At 38.4% G+C, this 20,210-nt stretch overlaps 1 protein-coding gene across 1 annotated transcript; it reads right to left on the reverse strand.

The window, feature by feature from the left end:
• Positions 1 to 9,881: 9,881 nt before the first annotated feature.
• Positions 9,882 to 18,243, reverse strand: LOC131459753 (ephrin-B2a-like). The gene is made up of 5 exons (XM_058629831.1): positions 17,967 to 18,243; positions 17,372 to 17,655; positions 15,018 to 15,110; positions 12,057 to 12,149; positions 9,882 to 11,044 (listed from the first exon to the last, which is right to left on the reverse strand). Exons 1-5 carry the CDS (start codon positions 18,086 to 18,088, stop codon positions 10,668 to 10,670), a joined length of 969 nt encoding a protein of 322 aa, XP_058485814.1. The 5' UTR covers positions 18,089 to 18,243; the 3' UTR covers positions 9,882 to 10,667.
• Between the last annotated feature and the right edge of the window lie 1,967 nt (positions 18,244 to 20,210).

A 20,210-nucleotide genomic window follows, 5' to 3' on the forward strand; every position in this document is an offset into this window, starting at 1 on the left:
GGTGACCACTGACTTGACGTCCCACCTTCAGAGAGACGCGGGTAGTTAGAAGTACTTCAAGTGCTTACATTGCAGTAGATAGGAGACAGAACACTACCTGCACTATAAGCACTTTAGCACTGCTGAAACTGAGGTCAGGGGAGGAGGAAGAGAACTGTCAAATGCTCCTGCTTTAAGAGACACGCTAAGCAATCGGATTGGTTCGATGCCCCCCCAAAAAAACAAGCATCTTAACATGTGGAGAGCAAGCAGGCCACCATCAGTTTTGCATAGATTTGCACAACTCATCTATTCTTGTAGTGCAACTATGCAAAACTAGCAGAGAACTGCGAGATATTTGAGCCAAATTGGAGATTAAAAATGGTCGGGTGGAGCATATCACAGCCCCTTATGCCAGAAGGAGCACTTAGGGCAGTAGGTGCTAGTCTATTTCACTATCTGCACTAGATGCACCTTAGCACAAAGACAGTACTTCAAAAACAAACAAAAAAAAGCATAAAAAAAAAAGAATCTGCACATCAGTGTCGGGGTATTGCTGTAAGTGCCTCCACTGCAGTAGGTATTACAGAGTACTACCTGCACTGTAAGCACTTTGACAATACACAGACTGATTACAGCATCACTGCCCTACAGCACCGTGAGGGAAATGGTCACACTGCTTCACACAGACGGGGTCCTGCACATCATGGTGGACCTGAAAGCACAGAAGGACACGTGGTTTAGCTCATTCAAAGCGACTTTTTCAAAGAGAGGCACCGCAACAAGTTACATGTGCAGATAGTGGAAGTGTGCGCATGTGTACTCTGTGAAATGTGGTTCTCGTTCGGTCAATCGTTCCCCGCGTTGCGTATTGTTTTGCGATTCATCGGTCAATATCGCCGCGTTGCTGCTACGGTGCGTGGTGTTATGATTTCTCGCGGCGAGCACGAGGTTGGGCGAAAACATGAATGAGCAGCGGAGCCTGCGGCCCGCGTCCCTGCGACACGGGAGCGCCTGCGCGGGGCACGGTGTTGTTCACCCCTCCCCCACCGCCTCTAACATGGCGCCTCGAAGTGCGCCAACCTTAGCATAAAATGACTTTTAACCGACTGTAAGAGACGCAAACGCGGTGTTGTGCACCAAAAAACCACCGACCTACTCGCTTGTTCTGTTTATTCAGCAAGAAAAACCCGCGGCCCCGTGGTTTCGGAGCTGCTTGAAATCTGGGCTAAGGAGCCGAGGCTAGCAGCACGCAGCAGCCGTGTGCTAGCGCTGTTTGAGCTGATAAAAACATGGCAAAACCACGCAACTGCTGCTCCAGTTTAATACAACTACGCTTAAAAGTGACAAAGGGCGAGCACCCCGAGTGTTATCTGTAAAAGTGTAGCTGTAGTTGTGTGTTAATTCGGCGGCTTACATGACTGCTAGTGTGAGCTTTATGAACACTGATTAGCCGCTAGCCAACAACAAACTAGCACATTTGAAAACACGCAAACGGCACATGTGGCTTGGTTGACCGCATTTACCCGAAATCCTACATTTAACCCCACAATTCTACACAAAAGTATGTGTAACGGTTTGTTGATGCCCTGGAAACCGCTGTGTTTAAATGTATGCGGCTAGGCTAGCTGGGCTAAGCTAAAGCGCGCGGCCTAGAAGTGCCCCATGTGCTACTGCTTTGTTCTGGGGGGCACTTTAACTCACACACCACTGCACTCGCGTCCGAGCAGCGAATTTAAAAACACTTGCAAACTTATTTCCCCCGAATTATGGAACTAGTGTGGCTTCTGTGAGCGTTGTTTTGTTGATTACGAGGCCGAATTATTTCCCTCGACAGTCGCCGCGGCGCAGCGGCGAACGCTCCCGGACGAGCTTTTTCAAATCTCCCTCATTCCCTCAATGGTGGAGCCGAGGGGGCTGCCATGCGCCTCACGTTACACTGTTTTCATCGCCAACATCTCATTTAATGTTCCACCGCTCCCGCCGCCGCGACGGCGAGGGATGCAAATAAACGTGGGGGAAAAAAATACATCACACACAAGTGTGAGATTAATTCCACACAAACGCAGGGGTTTTTTCTTAAAACAACCCGTAAACGCGACTTCCTTGCCGATAAACATGCGCTCGGTCAGACACACTCACCAGCCGAAATCCACCATCTTCTCTCACTTGCTCGGGCTGCCGCGTTAGTCTCAAAAAAAAGAAGAGAGAGAAAGAGACAGATAAATACACAACTATCCCGAAAACTTTTCTACCGGCGGACAAAAGCAGCACACGGAGTGAAGTCCGAGGCGACCGTGCGTGGATTCGCAGCCCACAAACGCTGCCTAAAAGACGGCAGCGGGTTTGGGGAAAGTGGCGCGAAGGCGACCAGTTGGTAACCATGTGGGTGAATGAAGGGCGGCTCCCACTGAACGTAAATATCTAGCTACAACCCCCAACTCTCCACATTAGCATACATAAACTACGATACTTCCGACACACACACACACACGGCTCCCAGCAGCAGCAGCCTCTCCCGAGAAACGACAGAAGAAGAAGAAGAAGAAGAAAACAACACAGCTGTTTGTTATTATATATATTTATATATATATATATATATATACATGTAAACATATGCATACAAATGTATATAAAAAATAACGTGATGCAAGTACATTGTTGAGACTATAAACGAAATCAAACCACATGTGTTCCCTTTTTTATTTTAATACAAATAAAATATCAAATTTTACATGCATTTTTAATGAATATATATGATATAATTGCTTGATTCCACTGGAAGAGAGTCAAGGGTCTGGACACATTATCTGAGGCAAGTCAATACAGTTTAATTTATTTAAGTATTTTTCATTACGGGTGTTTATCAAAAGGCCACAATTTATTCCTGTATTTTTTTCATTGTTCTGTGTTCTTGTAATTAAGGGAAGGGCTGATGTTACAAGACTCGATGTCAAATATTTGTCGCTGTAAATATGAGTCAAATAAACAAGAGATTTTTGCTTCAGATCTGAAACAGAATCAAACTTTTATTGGAATCAAGTTTGTGCACACAAACAAGGAATTGGACTTGGTTCCACTTTTTCTCTCTAATACAAACAAACAAACAAAATAAATATAGGGGATAATTGTGGGGTTTAAACTTATTTTATGAATAGCAAAAACACAGAGCAACTGTATAAAAAGAGAATATATTAATCATACGTATATGTACAGTACTTAACATTTATGATACAGCTTTTGAGGAAAATAAATTGTGTTTTATACTTATTTCTATATGTTTGATGCTCCATCAAATTTATTACAGCAAAAACTAAACCTTAAACAATTTAATCACCAAATAGAATCGATATTTCAATGTCTGTGAGGGAACATTTGCAGTTGGACACTTTCTGCCAAACTGTTCAGCACAAAAAAATAAACAAAATAGACAAAAATATGCAATTCATGACAACATTGTTTAAAAAGAAGAATGAAAAAGAAAGGAAAGAATAAAGGAAATTAAAACATAACAAAGATTTACCATAAAAGGACCTCAAATTGTTAGAAAACTTAAGGTAAAAGCACTTTAAGATAAGGGTGATGACCCTCAGACAGTCACTATATTAAATGATCAGATCTATAATACTTTGTGGAGGAAAAAAATAAGGAAATAATTATGGAAGGTTTTCTTTTTACACATAAACACATTTCCACAAACTCAATTTCCCCCCAATTTTGTAAAACTACTATAATAAACAAAATGAAACACAATACGGACAGATTTTCCCCTCCATTGTATGCACACAAATATGAAAAATGTGCGACTCCAAACGGTTAAACTCTCAAACACAACCGGATTAATCTCACTGGAATTCTATCATTCAAAAAAAATCACAGTTTGGCAAATTTATGGAGACACAAATTGCACCGTTTGTTCAAACCTTCAAACGCCGACCTTGAAAATGCAAAAACCACAACCAGCGATCAGTGTCACTCGTGTCACACACCTGTGCACACGCTTCAGTCATGTGTCAGAGAATCAGAGAGGCCTCAAATGATTCATATTCCACATTTATTTTGTTAACTGTGCAGAGATTTGTTGTATTTACACGTATGAAAGTGCAGAGTTTTTGCCATATAATTACACACAATAGGAGATATTTGTGCTCCGTAAATAATGTGATTTTACTGCAGCAAAATGAGAGAAGGGAAACTTACTTATATGCCTTTAAATTATATATGATAGTATGTCCTTTTTCATAATCTAATCTAATTTCCTGAAATGTCCAATTAAATCCTTATAAGCCACTACTGTGTTTTCAAACAATTATTATTTTTCGTTTTTGAAAGAGTGCCAGTTTGTTTTAGTCTCACACAGTGTCAATGTATGTTTAAATAAAGTATGAAAATCCCGAATCCACATCGAAATTATCACTGAAATCTAACATTTGGCCTTAAATGACATTCATTTTTGACCTTTTTTTGGGCTGCTTAAAGAGAGACAAACGTCAATACGGCAATAAATTAGTTTTTCAGGTTAAAATAAAGATTTCTTTAGCTGTTTTAACTTTATTCAGAATAACTTAAAATACACAATACCACAAAATCACAGCTGTCTTGATCAAAAAATAAATCAAATTTGTTTTTAGGATCACAAACATCTCCGGAGTCGTGGCCCCTTCTGTGTATTTGGCGTTTGCCTTTAGAAATAAACCCCAAATCTCTGCGACACAGTGAAATATGCTCACGCCCTGCTCTCGTGGACGTTGTGGAGACTTTTACGAGCGATGGCATGAGCCAAGAAACCACAACAGAGGAGCGACTGGAGTTCTGCAAACAGACCCGAGGCTGTCAGACAGGATGCAGTGCGGCGCCTCGTTAAATCCCACTTATAAATTTAATATGATTGAGAGATTAAAGAATTGTTAAAAAAGACGCAGACGCCGTAGATCAATCCGACCTCGAACACACGCTTCAGAACTCACTGTGTTTATGGAAACTGCAAATGATCTTAAAGTATTTGTTTGATGACAGAGAGGTTTTTTATTTACCAAACAAAAGTTAACACGTAAATGAAGTATAAATAAATGAAATGGTAATATTCACCTTTATTTCTGCATAAAATGTCGTAGAAAATGGTGCAAATTCCCAAGTTGTGTCAAGAGTTTGTATCTGAACAAAACACGTTGTGTAAATACAATTTAAAACTCCATATACAGGGATACAACTCTGTTAGAGCTGCAACTAACGATGATTTCCACAATTAATTGAGTCAGGAAACGTTAAAATATGTCAAACCTGGAAACGATGACATTCTCAAATGTCTTGTTTTTGTTCACAAACCAAAATGATTTGAGTTTTAATGATTTCTTTGTTATGTGGAGCAAAGAAGGGAAGAAAATATTCACGTTTAAGAAGCTGAAACAATCAGAAATCTTGTTTTTTATCAAAATAGTTGACGATTAATTTAGTAATCGATTTATAATCGATTCATCCTGTAATTGATTCAGCTCTAAACCCTGTAGATTTAAATGATTCCTTAAGGCACAGTGGGCTAAGATTGTCCACCACTAGCATTTTGTTTCTAAAGTTTATTTTTAGTTCTTAATTCTTCTCTTATACTGAAAGATAACATATTCGTTTGCCTCGGCAGCTTCAGGAATCATCCAAAAAAACAGTCTTTCCTCTGTGTTTTTAAATAAATTCATGTTAAATTCATCAACAAAAAACTAACAAGGAGTTATTCTAATTTACTACATCGGTGTTTGATGGAATTCTGTAAGAAAGTTGTTTAGTTTCTCTCATCGTCATGAAACATGTTTGTGAAATACAGTATGTGTGAGCATGTGTGTGTGTGTGTGTGTGTGTAGTACAGTATAGCAGCTGACCAGCAGAGGGAACTATAGCAAACTAAATACTGTACCTAAAAACACACGGCATACAGTACATGGCATTATGGTCTGTCAACTGTAAGAAGAAGAAACACTCACCACATGCAGCTTCCTCATTGCCCGGAGTCCCTGTAAGAAAAAAAAGCAGAATTTGTTAAAATTCACAAGAGATTCAGAGAAAAGACGGAAGAACTGACACCAAAAAAAAGCAAATCAGCAGGTTTAAGATGTTTTTTAAACGTAAAAACCCCTTTGTGAGGCATGAGAGTGTCTGTGGTACTTAAAGACTAAAAGACAGAAACAGAACTTTCCCTTTATGATCCTTCTTTCTTCTTTCTTCTTAAAAAGGCGACAGAAATCACAGCATTGTTTCAGCAAATCTAAACGGTGTAGTGCACGTGCCAGGCCTGGGCGTGACGCTGTAATGCTGCCTCAGAAACACACCACGGCCAGAGAAGAAGAAGCATGTGTTCTTGCTGTTAATTTTACACATATCAGGTGTTTTACAGACCACGATGTCTTTACAGTAGCCCACAAAAGGACAACATTTTGAGTCTTAAAGCTAACTGAAAGCCGAATTGTTACATCCTTCAACAGAAACGCACTCTCAAGACGGATTTCCAACTCGGAGAAAATGATTTTTCAGTCGTACACACAAAGTAGTGCTGTTTTCATGTGTAGTACATGTTCCGACGCGGTCTCGAGCTCGGGTGACATGTGGTCTGGTCAGGAGGGGAAAAAAGTCACGTTTTTGTCCGGACGGACATTTTGAGGCTTAGGCTAAACTCATTTTTGTGAGTACGTGTCCTCAGTTCAAACTCCTCCTATAAGTTCTATAAGACTAAAGTGTGTAAAACAAACAAAAAAAAACACGTGCGGAAATGGAATAATAAAAATAAGTTTGACAACGTCATAAAAATATGGAAATAAGGAAGGTACAGCACAAAAAACAAGTCACATATGTCTTCCCTGACATGTCACAGCAGAAGGGGAGGGGTTAACACCGAAGCCACGCCCTCCCTCACATACACAGCATACGCCCACAAAAAACAGACAATGGGAACAACTGAAGACAAAAGTTCCACGTCTCTCTCAGGTGAAACAATGGACAAGTTCCACAATTATTGTTTTTTTTTGTTGGTGTAATTATGCACATAATGTAAACGCAATCATTGATACTAGAAACTAAAAAACACACATGATTGTGTTCTTTTCCACTTTTCTGTGAATGAGTGAGTGAGTGAGTGAGTGAGTGAGTGCTCAGTCATGACCCCCCACCAACCCCACTGACCCCTGGTGGGGCGAGTTCCTCTGCATATGGAAGTGAAGTGGGGGGTGGGTACACGAGAGAGAGACAGGCTGTAAATCCACATTGTCCCATGGGTTGAGATAAAAGCTTTTGCCGATCGCTAATATTCTTAAATCTTTCTGCACAAATGATAGTGGACGATTTATCAAAGGATAAAATCAAATGTCATGTAAAGATTACAAATATATAACTCGGTGGTAAAATAGGACATCTTCTGAAAGTATTTTCCATTATTTAACATGATGTAAAACCATGTCATATCCACCGACAGTAAGAATATGATTATTTGGTTAATTATTTGGTTTCTTATGCAAAATAACTTGGTGAATATTTATGTTCTTGTGCTTAGAATCCACTGATCCTCCATTTAACCTTAAACTTGTGCCAAAGAACAATATCTAATACTGTTTTGAATTGGTAAACCCAAACTTTTACAAGAGATGTTTCATTAATCAACTATAGCTCCATTTTCTGCAAGAAAAAGGGTTGCAAAAATGCCTGCAAATGTATTTACTGAACAAAAATGAGTGATTTAAACTGTATAAGAAGGGCATTTTAAATTAAATTCCATTCTCAAAATGTCTTTAAAACTCTTACGTCCCACTTCTTGCAAAAAAAAGGGTTAATTTACAATAATGTAAACCCACGATTGTGGATTATTACAGGATTCACACATGTGCATTTTAAGCCAGTACCTGAGATCCAAAACATCCCGTCGTCACACGAGTCACGATGCAGCGCCACATCTGCCCCCTTCTCTCTAAAATGGCCTCCCACGTCTAAGCCCCTCCCACCAGGGGGGGGCGGGGGGTGGGCATGAGTCTGGGGGTCTCGATCTTGTTTTGTTCAGGCCCGGCCACCATTGTCTCAGCGTGACCCCGAGGTCAACTGAACTCACCTCTCCTGACCGAGGCCTATTCAGCTGCGAAGCTTCACCGGAGACAAAAACATCACACAAGAGCAAAGGATCACATGAGGGGCGGGGGGTGGACACACACATACACACACACACACACACACACAAAGAAGCAAACTCCTGCTATATTGTGTCTTTAAGACACTACAGGTAGTTAAAGTAATACGAAAAACTGACTTTCAATGCATCAAATGTAGTTTTTTTTGAGAATATACACTGATTGGACACAACTTTAAAGCTGCAGTACGTAACCTTTGCTGATTTTTTTTTAATGTTATTAAACAGAAAAGGCGTTATATTATTAATATGCTGCTTTCTTCATCTGAAAACATCTATATATGTATCTCTGGCGTTTACAGAGAATGGTCAGAAAACAAAAGGGCTTGTTAACGCCAGAGGTCACAGGAGAATGACCCGTAACAGTAGCCTCAAATAATCACTTCTAATAAAATCAGTTAACCCATCCCCTTGAAGCAGATGGGTTAACAGCAGCAGAAGACTGTGTCCTGTGTACCTATTAAAGTGGCCAGCAAGTGTATTTTTATCTTTTCAGTTATTCTCTTTTGCTTCAATAAGCAAAAAAAAAGAAGATAAAACTTAAAAGCTCTCGAATAATGCTGCCTTTAACTGTTCTTCAGGCTTCTCCTCTCTTAAAGACACATTTGTCTTCATTAGCTTTTACCACAACGTGAGTTTTAACTTTTATTAGTGTTGTTTTACTAATTTTGTGTTGTTGTTTTTTTGGCAATTTTATGCGCATGAGAGATTTGAGACTCTACTTTTATGCCCTTAAACACAGCATCGTTTGGAGAAAATGCCTTCATACACACACACAAGCACCCACTACGACTGTAAATACATGCGGCCTGTATGTGGGGCTGTAACGCTGCCACACAAAATGTGCATGTTAGCATTTACATTTTGAAAAGTTGCTGTAGTCATGTGTATGTATTTGCACTAACCAGGGTTCCCACACATCAAATTAAAGCATGTTTAAAGGACTTTCCAGGACCAATTCCCCTTAAATTCAAGGACCAAAATGTGCTGAGAAAGTCTCACCAAGTCATGATAAAGAGATGATATAAGTCTACAGTTTTTGATGGGTACATCTGGATTCATTGTGACGGTCATAAAATTATGACGTCATAAAAGTTGTGAACATTTTGAGAAAAAACAAGATTCGAACTCTATCATCGGTGTAGGAAAGGTGCTTTATACAATAATTAAACTTGCCTGGACTATGTAACTCCTATAACCAAACACGTGACTCCAAATATCTGTTACATGCTCTAAAAGGTCAGAGAACAGTTGAAAATGTCAGAAAACAAGTTCCCACGACCTAATTTTCTTATATAATCCAGCATCTAAATATGCACATTAAACAAGGACTGTCCTCATAAAACCACTTTATTATTCTATTTGCACATTGAACAACCATGTGTATGATAAAGTGCAAATAAATCAAATTTACCTTGCCTTGAACGACCATATTTAAAGGTACAGTGTGTAATAAGTAAATGTAAATAGTGACCTCTAGTGGTGAAACAAAAAAAGAATCTCAGAGCATTCATCAGCTTACCGTTAACTTCCCCAGGCACGTCAGCGAACTACGGTGGCCTGCGCATACCAGAAAGGCTCCGCTTCAAAAATGTTGCGTGGATTCAGGCACAAAATGGCCACCTGCGTAAAGAAACGCCCAAAATGCATGCAGCATGAAAGGCACACGTTCTAATAAAAAGCAAATATGTTTTATTTCAAAGTATTTATACACTTTTACAAACATACTTTCTGTGGTATATTCAATTTCTGCCAATCAAACCCCGTAAATATACAACAAAACCATCCCTGTGTTGATGCCTGGATTTATTTTTGATTTTATGGCTGTTCTATGAGTGGGTGTTTTTTCACTTTCGATATTTGGCAGTTATTCAATCGCTCGTTGCGCGGAATCCTGAGGTTCTACCGTAATGACAAGTATATGGGCGCAAAGCTCTATTCCTCTGCTTTCCCGTATCCATCCATCCATCTTCTACCACTTGTACCATCTCAGCTGACATAGGGCGAAAGGCGGAGGTCACACCCTGGACACATTTCTGAGTCCATCACAAACGGTCCAGGAGTTACGGTAATGAGAAGTTATTTATTTTTCTGCATTTAATCAATTATTTTTTTACACACCAGCAGTGAACACACACAAAGGTGGTTGGGTACCTCGCTCAGGGGCACCCTAGTCCTTAATCTGTCTTGGTATTTGAATCGGAGACCCTCTGCTTACAAGCCAGATTCACTTCCACTTGGGCCCCGGGCTGCCTGAAAAACATATACACATAAATCTTTAGTAATGGCGCTTTTCATTACACAGTTATAGCACGACTCGGCTCGACTCTACTCGTTTATTTTGCTTTTCCATTAGTGAAACTATCTGATTCTTGGTACTTTTTTTAGTCCCTACTCTGGAGAATTCCAAGCGAGCCGAGCCGATACTAAAATGTGACGTCATCTGTGGGTCCCGACCCAGTCTTTGGGAACCACAGTTCTTTAAAATGGAAAAATGAAAACGTAGTCATGTGGAAATCATGACCTCTGACATTTAAACTTTGTAGTAAATGTTGGTGGGCGTCGACGTGGGCGTGACCTCCTGAACTATGTACACGGGCGGCCCGTAGTCGCCGCTGCTCACGCGCTCGTAGTGTCGGCAGATCATGCCCTCAGACGGCCGCAGCGGGAAGACGACGTCGCTGCGGTCCGAGCCGTTGTTGTCGCTGCTGACGCTGTCCCGCTTGGGCGCGGCCAGAGTGTTGAGCGACACGGAGGCCGACCGCTGGCCCCCCGGGACGCATTGGCGCCGCCGGTGCCTCCAAAGCAGAACCAGCGCGACGACGGCGAGCAGGAGGACGAGCGCGCCGGCGGAGAGAATCCACACGAGCCGCCGCGTCTCAGAGTCACTGGGGTTCGTCTGTCCTGCATCTGAGGAAGACAGAAAACAGGAAACTGAGATGAAAGAGTGAATCAAGACACATGACAAAGATTTAAATGCAGTTTCAGTCACTTTGCGTCGTCTTACCGCCTGATCTGAGTGTTGACATTCAAATCAGGAGCCTATTGTCACAGGAGAATAGGCTCTAATCCTCACTGTACGAGAATCCCATAATACAGTATATGTGCATTTAAATGATTATGACTGCTACGTGCATGAATGTATACTTTCACCTTCTTTCTTGAGTTTGTATTTGTAATTATGTTTCCATCAGCGTGGGTTGATCTGTAAGTTTTTCCTTCTGAATCTTAATTTGTCCTTGAATTTTGTGAAGAATTCTGACTTAATTTCAGAATTCAGGTTTTTTTCTCAGAATTCTGATTTTTTCTTTAATCTCAACATTCTGACTTTAATCTCATAATTCTGACTTTAATCTCATAACTTTGACTTTCTTAAATCTCACGATTCTGACTTTCTTCTCTCAGAATTCTGACTTAATTTCCAAATTCAGGTTTTTTTCTCAGAATTCTGACTTTTTCTTTAATCTCAACATTCTTACTTTAATCTCATAAATGTGACTTTCTTAAATCTCATGATTCTGACTTTTTTCTCTCAGAATTCTGACTTAATTTCCAAATTCAGGTTTTTTTTCTCAAAATTCTGACTTTTCTTTAATCTCAACATTCTTACTTTAATCTCATAAATGTGACTTTCTTAAATCTCATGATTCTGACTTTTTTCTCTCAGAATTCTGACTTAATTTCATAAATTCAGGTTTTTTTTCTCAAAATTCTGACTTTTTCTTTAATCTCAACAATCTTACTTTAATCTCATAAATGTGACTTTCTTAAATCTCATGATTCTGACTTTTTTCTCTCAGAATTCTGACTTAATGTTTTTTTTCCCTTTCTTTCAATTCTGTTTACTCTTCTGCAGTAATGTCATAGAGCCCAAAATAACAAAGACTGCTGGATATTCTGCAGGACATCATTTTGTTTGTACCGTGTTCTTTCACAGAAGAATCCTTTGACTTTGGTCTCATGGGCGGGAATCTGGTGGGAGACTCCTGCAGCGTGGAAGGAGGATCCGAGGAGTCTGGAATGTGAAGTGGAGCAGTAAACAAACAATAAAAATCACCTTTTTTCCCCCCCTTTACTGTGTTTATGTGTCGTCCTGACAAAGTGTCTCTGTTTGTTGACATTGTTTTGACAGTAGTGGAATTATTAGTGTGTGGGTTTTCATTATTCAAATAATACACTCATTCAGGTAAAAACGCATTACAGGAGAAAGTCGGGGGAAACGTCCTCTTGACTCATTAAACCACAGGAAGTGGCATTTGAGTCACGACTGAGACTCAGTTTTTCTTGACGGGAAAAACTCTAAACTGCTGTGGACACACACACATTAACCCAAAACCTAAAACCAGGTCTTAACCCTTAAAAAACCCTGTTAAACTTGTATGGACCAGCCAAAATGTCCTTACAGAGATAGGTTTATTTGTCAATTGGCCCAAACAGCCTACACACACACACACACACACACACATACACACACGTATGACACATAATGATCCACTTCTTTCCAAAATAGGTTTTAGGGGAAAATAAAGGGGCATTCCACCAATTTTATTATTCTGTGTCTCCTATGAAAATAAATGAGTCGCCCCCTAGTGGCTATTCAGTACAATCCTGTTTCCTGCTGGTATGGAGGACCATACATACAATAATAAATATATTCATAAAAAGAATGAATGAGGAAATAAATAAAATTAATTCATTAATTAATGCCGGCCATAAAAAAAACACTGATAAATAAATGTTTTCAATGTATATATTTCATATTTTATTTGTTCATTCATGTATTTCTGAATTAACTCATTCATTTGTTCATTTATTCATCTATTTATTTGTAACAATTGTATTTATTTATACATTAATTTAGCCTCCATTTATTTATTCATGCACGTATATATTCATATATGTATTTATGTATTAATTCATTACTTACTTAATTTATTATTTATTTATTTATTTCTTAATTATTCATACATTTATGTTTAGTATTTTTTCACAAAAAATTGGTCTATATAAGATTTTGTACATACACACACACACATATATACATATATGTATGTACAAAATCTTATATAGATGTACTGTATATACATATATACACATATATACATATATGTATATATATACATATATAGAGAAATATATATATATATACATATATAGAGAGAAATATATATATATATAAAGGGTTTTTTCACATTTCACATTATACAACACATGAACTGTGAATATATGTTACACACAGGCGCCAAATAGACTCTCGGGACCTTTAATACACTGTTTGCAGATATTAACAAGAGATTACACCTTAATCTGAGTTATTAATATCATCTGGTGCTGTTAAAGGTATGTTTACACGAGTAGATAAAAAAACACACATTTCCCGTTGAAAATAATTCCTCATCTCAAACCCAAACTCTTGAATAATTTATAAATACTACTCCTCATCTCTGAGGCAAATTAATTCCACTTTGGGGCTTTAACAGATAACGTTTTTTAAAGTCTTGGAAACACACACACACAGTGTTGATTTATCTCGTCATGTGACGCTCAACGGCATGTTTCCTCTTATATGTATCCCTTCAAACTGGTCTCCGTGATAATATTGCAGTGTAGTATTTTAAGGAATAAAACGACCTAAATATGTTTCTAAATGAATATTGTATTGCCGGGATTAATCCCAGGACATTTAAGGTGATGGCGTGGAATAGTCTTTATTCAATTTTATGTATAAAAGCACAAAAAACGAACGCATGAAAATCTGCTATTCTGATGTTAATCCAGGAGAAAAAGATTATTGAATGCAACAACCAATGTAAACGATGGCATGCAAGATAATACTGATGTTCTTAAGCTGCCAGGGGGGTTGAATTAGGGATTTCAGATCATTCGTGATGGTAATCTCCCTTCCACAGAATGAATAGATTATGGAGATTAGCTCACTATTTAGTGATTCCAGAGAGAAGGTGATACGATGGAATAATATGAACTAAACAGTGATTCAATTGTTTCTTTAAGTGTGTGTGTGTGTGTTGTGGGGACCTAAAATTGTAAACACACTCACATTACGGGGACTTGACGTCCTTATGGGGACAAAAAGTCCCCGTAACATAAATGACTACATTTAAAATTAAAGACATGTTTTAAAGTTAGGGTTAGGTTACGTTTAAGGTCAGGATTAGGATTAGACCAGTAGTAATTGTGGTTAAAGGGCTGTTTCACCTCATTTTTTCCCATTTGGTCAAGTGAAGAATAACCCTTTAACACCGAGCGTACAGCAGATGATCCGTTTGCGCAAGCGCACTTTGACATTCGCGATTGTTTGTGCTATCGGAAAAACTCCAACGGTTTCTGAAAGCTGAGAAGTTGCACATCAAAGCCAACGTGTGGTTATTATTTCACTCGTGCTGTTGCAGGAAGCCGGAGAATGAGCGTCTTTGGCGTGGAAAAAAAACGCATGTACATAGTTTCCATTTTTTGGACATTGAGACAAAAACTCAAACAAATGTTATTTTAAATATGTTTTACACTGTTCAAATGTTAATACACTATTTTAACATGCAGTTAATTGTAAAATAACAGCCAGATATTGAACATTATTCTGGAAATAATGGGCAAAAGCCCTTAGCATTTTCTGGACCTTATATGGTTAAAAAAAGGTGTTAAAGGGTTTTAAATAAATGTTCTTGTTTGCAGATTGTTTTCTCATAATTGACAGAAACACAGTGAAGAGCAGCAACAATGGGCTTTTATTTTCTTTCAAGGAAGTGAGTTTTATGTCGAATTTCTTTATTGACAACTTCCTCTATTGTTTCTGGAATGAGACATGTATCTCAGATCCACTTTCTGATGATCACATGACACATTTATCTATTCACACAGTACTTACTTTGGCCGACTCTCAGCACCAGCTTCATGGATTGTGTTCGACACGCTCCTCCGTTAGTGTTGTCCAGACCCCGCAGAGAACCTGTGGATGTGGCTGGTGCACAGAGACGAAGACATTGAGAGAGAGAGAGAGAGAGAGAGAGAGGCAAGTGTTAGATTACAGCTTCAATCGAATTTATCTTTATTTATCAGGGACAATGCAGTGGGACATAAAGTGCATCTGATGTACTGCACATATTATAGTATTATATAGCCATTTGCTATAGTTTGCAACTCCTGTCCCTGGCTGGGCTTTTTAGAAATAAAGAGAGCAACATATGTAGAATAAAGAAAATGATAATAATATGAGACGGTTCTTGATCTTTACAGTAAACATTTTCTCTATCTATCTTATCAGTTTGATTTCATTAGGCGTTGAATTCCAGATGTGAGCAGATTGCGAAATGTGGATATTGTGCAGTTGTTATTGACAACGTCCCGTCTTTGGATGAAACAACACATTTCACATTGTCTTTACACAAGATTTTCAAACAATGCACTGTTTTGGTTGTAGAATATGGCGCCGGGTAAGTGCACGAAGGTGTGGAAACATTACTTATTATTGTGTTGATCTAACTAAAAAACAACTTTACACATTGGACCTTTCAAAATAACTGCATTACTGAATCAACACATCATTTGTCTCAATGGCAAAACAAACACCATACAAATAAGTGTCAGTTGTAGCTTGGTGTACCTAATAAAATGACACAATAATGTCTTCTTTCTGGCAAAAATTAACTAATACTGATGATTTCAGTTCTAGACGCAACTTCATTTTTTAAACAAAAATGAACAAGAATCCATACAATCAGTTGTTTGTGCACTATTTAAAATATGAATGAAATAATTCCAACATACTTTTACACACTGGACCTTTAACACTGAGTGCATTGTTGAAACAACACATAATAGGCGCGTCCATGTCAGTCAGTTGTAGCTAGGTGTGCCTAATAAACTGACACAGTAATGTCTTTTTTTCTTGAAAAGGCAACTAATCACTGTATTTACTGATGATTTCAGTTCTAAATCATAAATAAACTTGAAACATTATACTAAAACACACTAAAAACACACACAAAGAACTCTGGTTCACCCCAGTCACTCCCAAACACACACACACACACACACACACAGACTTGTTAGCAGCATTTAGGTCAGATAACAACATCATCACGAGCCACGTTGCCATGAAAGCTCCCTTCAAATCTGCCTGATGCTGTAAAAGCCTGGTGTGATTTGGGGCATGTAAGCTCTTGAAATCACACTGGCCTGCCAGAGCGAAGTGTGCCGCCGCCGCCACCGCGCTCGGATGAGGCTACATTGTCAGACTTACTCTCTGTCTCATGCATCACTTGCCACTAAGACGCTGGTTTTAAGTGACAGCGGTCCAGAAAACCAGGCCACGGTTTTCTTTTTTTGAATCTCACACAAACTGACAGATTGAAAGGGAGTCAATGACGGTGGCTTCCTTTTATTCCAGGAAGAAAGAGGGAATGAGGGGGGAAAAATAAGAGTAAACACTAAGTGACACTGCTAAACCTGTAGTTTACATGTAATAATTCAGTTGTGAATCAGACTTTTCTCATTTCTCGCACACAGAGCGGTGGAAAAACGGAGCAAAAAGCGTCGAATTTTTATCAAAAATAAAATTTGAGACAAATAATTGAAAGATTCCGTTGCAGGTATGTTTTATACTGGTCACATCTCTTACTCGTGTACAACTACTGTGGATTTTTTTGTTTTTCTTGATTTTAAACTGTTTATACATGCTTTTAACATGTAGTAAATCGTGAATAATTGGTATAATAAGGTATTGAAAGTTCTCTAGGTGTTCTGGAAAATTGGGCAAAGCACTTACTCACAGGACAATTTCTGGCACTTATGGTTACAATAAGCAAAGATTATTTTATTATTATTTTAGTAATATTTGATTTTGTTTGCAATATTTATTACATTTTAGATGTTCTACTTTACTTTGTCATTATTAGTATGTTTTGAAGCTTTCTATGGTTTATTTTTTGAGCAAAAAAACAAAATCCAATAAAAATAGGTTAAAAAACATATTTTTATACAAATAAACATATATGTATTATATTCTATATATATATTCTTCTTGCAATCATATGTATTTCATATTTGTAATATCAGTTAAAAAAATGTATGCCAAAAAAAATCAATACTTGGTGTCTCAAAAGCTAATATAGCCACGCAAAATATTGCGATATTTCACTGTATCGATTTTAAACCCCCCCCCCCACACACACACACACACCGCTATTACTAGGCAGTGACATACACACACATATAACTCACAGGTGATATAATAGTCCCTCCCCTTGAGGAACTCCAGACCCCACAGGTTGGGGCTGAACTCCTGAAACTTGAACGTGAACTTGACGTCCCGGTGAGGCTTGTCACAGTTCAGCAGGGGCGTGTCCATTTTATCCACGGTGCAGCTCTCAATCTGGCTCCTGGAGACCAGGTAAACCCTGTAGAACTCCTCTTTCCCGCCGGAGGAGGCGTCTGACCGAGGACAAACGATGTCCATCTTGTCCCCGATCTGAGGATACAGGACCAGACCCTGACCTGGAGCAAATCTGCGTGGGAGATTTAGAAAGTCAGAAATCAGAATTAAGTTCTGACCTTAATCTCAGAATTCCGACTTTAATCTAAGAATTCTGACTTGTTCTTTAATCTCATAATTCATACTTTTTCTTTAATCTCAGAATTCTGACTTTTTCACAGAATTGTGTACTGATGCTGGCGGGCCAGTTTTGGCCCCCACACCACCTATTGCTGACCACTGTCCTGAAGTAGACATTTGGTGAATCCTGACACATAATCATCACAATCATCAGCAGCAGTACATACACGGACAAAGTTGCATTGACCTGACTCCTGCACCTACTGTGGGTTAGAGTTGCTCCAGTGGATGGACTCCAGAGTGGCGGCACCGGCGCGACCCCGGCACAGGACGAGCAGCAGCAGGACGACGAGGACATCGCTGCTCCTCCATGTGCGCCTCCCCATCACTCACTCAGTATCATAACACGACAGCATGGAAACGGTTCAAAAAGTGTCCACGGTGCGTCATGTCTCCAGGCAGCCGGTGCACGCGCTGACCAAACAGCATAGAGAGAGAGAGAGAGAGAGAGAGGTCCACTGCTGCTGCTGCTGCGCTTTTATGAAATATTTCACATTGTGCGTAAATGGCACAGAAAATCGAGGACAGAGACTGAGTTTGTCAGCTGACTGACTGCTCCGCCCACTTTCTCTGTGTTTGTGTATTTGTAATCTCCTTAGGAGACCTTTTTTTGGGACCACTAGTCCCCATGGAGACTAAAACCTGGTCCTAATGAGGCAGAACCTCATGTCTGAGGAACTGGTTGAGTTTAGAAAATCAATGCAATGTCCCAAGAAGAATAGCCTGTGACTGTGCGTGTGCCTATAATAAACATATGCTATCAGGATATTTAAGTCACCATTCGATATTATCACAATATGTAAGTCAATATTCGATATTATCACGATATTTAAGTAATGATTTGATATTTTTATGATATTTAAGTCACAATTTGATATTATCACAATATTTAAGTCATGATTTGATTTTATCGGGATATTTATGTCATAATTCGATATTATCACAATATTTAAGTCATGATTTGATTTTATCGGGATATTTATGTCATAATTCGATATTATCACGATATTTAAGTCACAATTCAATATTATCAAGACAAGATACAAAAGCAATGGATAATCAGTGGTCATCAATAGGTGGCCCGTGGGCCAAAACTGCATCAGTATCTAAAAAAAGCATCAGCATCAGTATCTGAAAAAATCTTGAATTAAATCCTGTTGTGGATGTTCTTTTAAAATCATTACTCAGTGGATAACTTTGGATTTGATTTTACTTCTTGTATCTTCAGCATCTGTAGAGCTGAGGCTGTAATCCCCTGAGTTTAGAGAGAATCTGATCTAAACAAATGACAAAGTGTTTTGTTTTTTTTAAAAGAAAAAAAAAGATAATTCACATGCAGAGTTCCTGCCTCTGACTAAAGCAGCTCAAACTGTCTCTGGCAGCAGAAACATCTGCTGTCCTGTCAGGATCAGGCCGGGATGTGCTCAAAGTGCCATCAAGATCTTTGATATTCATAATTTATTCAACTTAAATTATTCATTTTTTGTAAGGAAAAGGCAGCAGGAGAGATGTTTTTCCTCATGTAAACACAAAATGGTACGAGACTGACTTGGTTTCACTAAAACAAACTTAGATGTTTAGGACTGGTTTTTATTTTTCCGTCATGTCGTTCAAGACTAAACAAATCCTGATATGAATTCAGCTGAATTTCAATTCAAATTCAACAACAAAGCAAATAACAAAGGGCAAACAACCACAAATTAAATAAAAGTAAATTCAATCATACAATGGAAGAGGATTAGGGCCAAATGTCAATTTGGGAATGCAAGATTAAAGTCAGAATTCCAAGAAAAAAATGAATAATTTGAGATTAAATCAGAATTATAGGAAAATAAATCAGAATTCAAGATTAAAGTCAGAATTCTAAGAAAAAAAGATTTTTGAAAGTTTTACCATTTTAGAATTCTGACAATTCAGAATTTGAGATTAACGTCTGAGATTTTTCCTCAGAAACTAAGAATAAATATCTGAATTCTGACTTCAATCATAATTTTACTCCCAGAATTCTGGGATTAAGAATGATTAAAATCTGAATTTTGCATTTTTAATTTTGCTTTTAAAACATATGCACATGTGAGCCTAATCCTCTTCTTTAGATTAATCTCTTTAAGTTTAATAATTAAGGTTTTAATTTATGTCGATTGAGGCCGTGTTTCCTAAAGACTGGGTTGGGACCCACAGATGGGTCGCAGTAGGTTTTTTTGTGGTCCCCAAACACATTTTTGTTCACATTTATGACTAAATGTTTTAGATAACAAGCATAAAATGAAGTTGTAATTCAGATATGACTTTAAATTAGTCATCACTTTGAAAATGAAAAAACAAAAACAAAATGTGTTTGGGAAATATTGGATTAAGGAAAGAGATTTTTTTTGATGAACAATATGCTGAATAATATGATAAAATAATATCACAATATGTTGGTGCCACACAGAAGAGAATGTGAAT

Source organism: Solea solea, chromosome 5 (assembly GCF_958295425.1).
Source record: "Solea solea chromosome 5, fSolSol10.1, whole genome shotgun sequence".
NCBI lineage: Eukaryota > Metazoa > Chordata > Actinopteri > Pleuronectiformes > Soleidae > Solea > Solea solea.

What these genes read in the sequence shown, in the direction of transcription:
- LOC131459753 (XM_058629831.1), bottom strand. Translation starts at nt 18,088, where the DNA reads ATGGGGAGGCGCACATGGAGGAGCAGCGATGTCCTCGTCGTCCTGCTG. An exon ending in TGGAGCAACTCTAACCCACA is followed by an intron (nt 17,656 to 17,966) that starts GTAGGTGCAGGA and finishes TCTCCCACGCAG; the next exon opens with ATTTGCTCCAGGTCAGGGTC. An exon ending in GAGGGACTATTATATCACCT is followed by an intron (nt 15,111 to 17,371) that starts GTGAGTTATATG and finishes TCTGTGCACCAG; the next exon opens with CCACATCCACAGGTTCTCTG.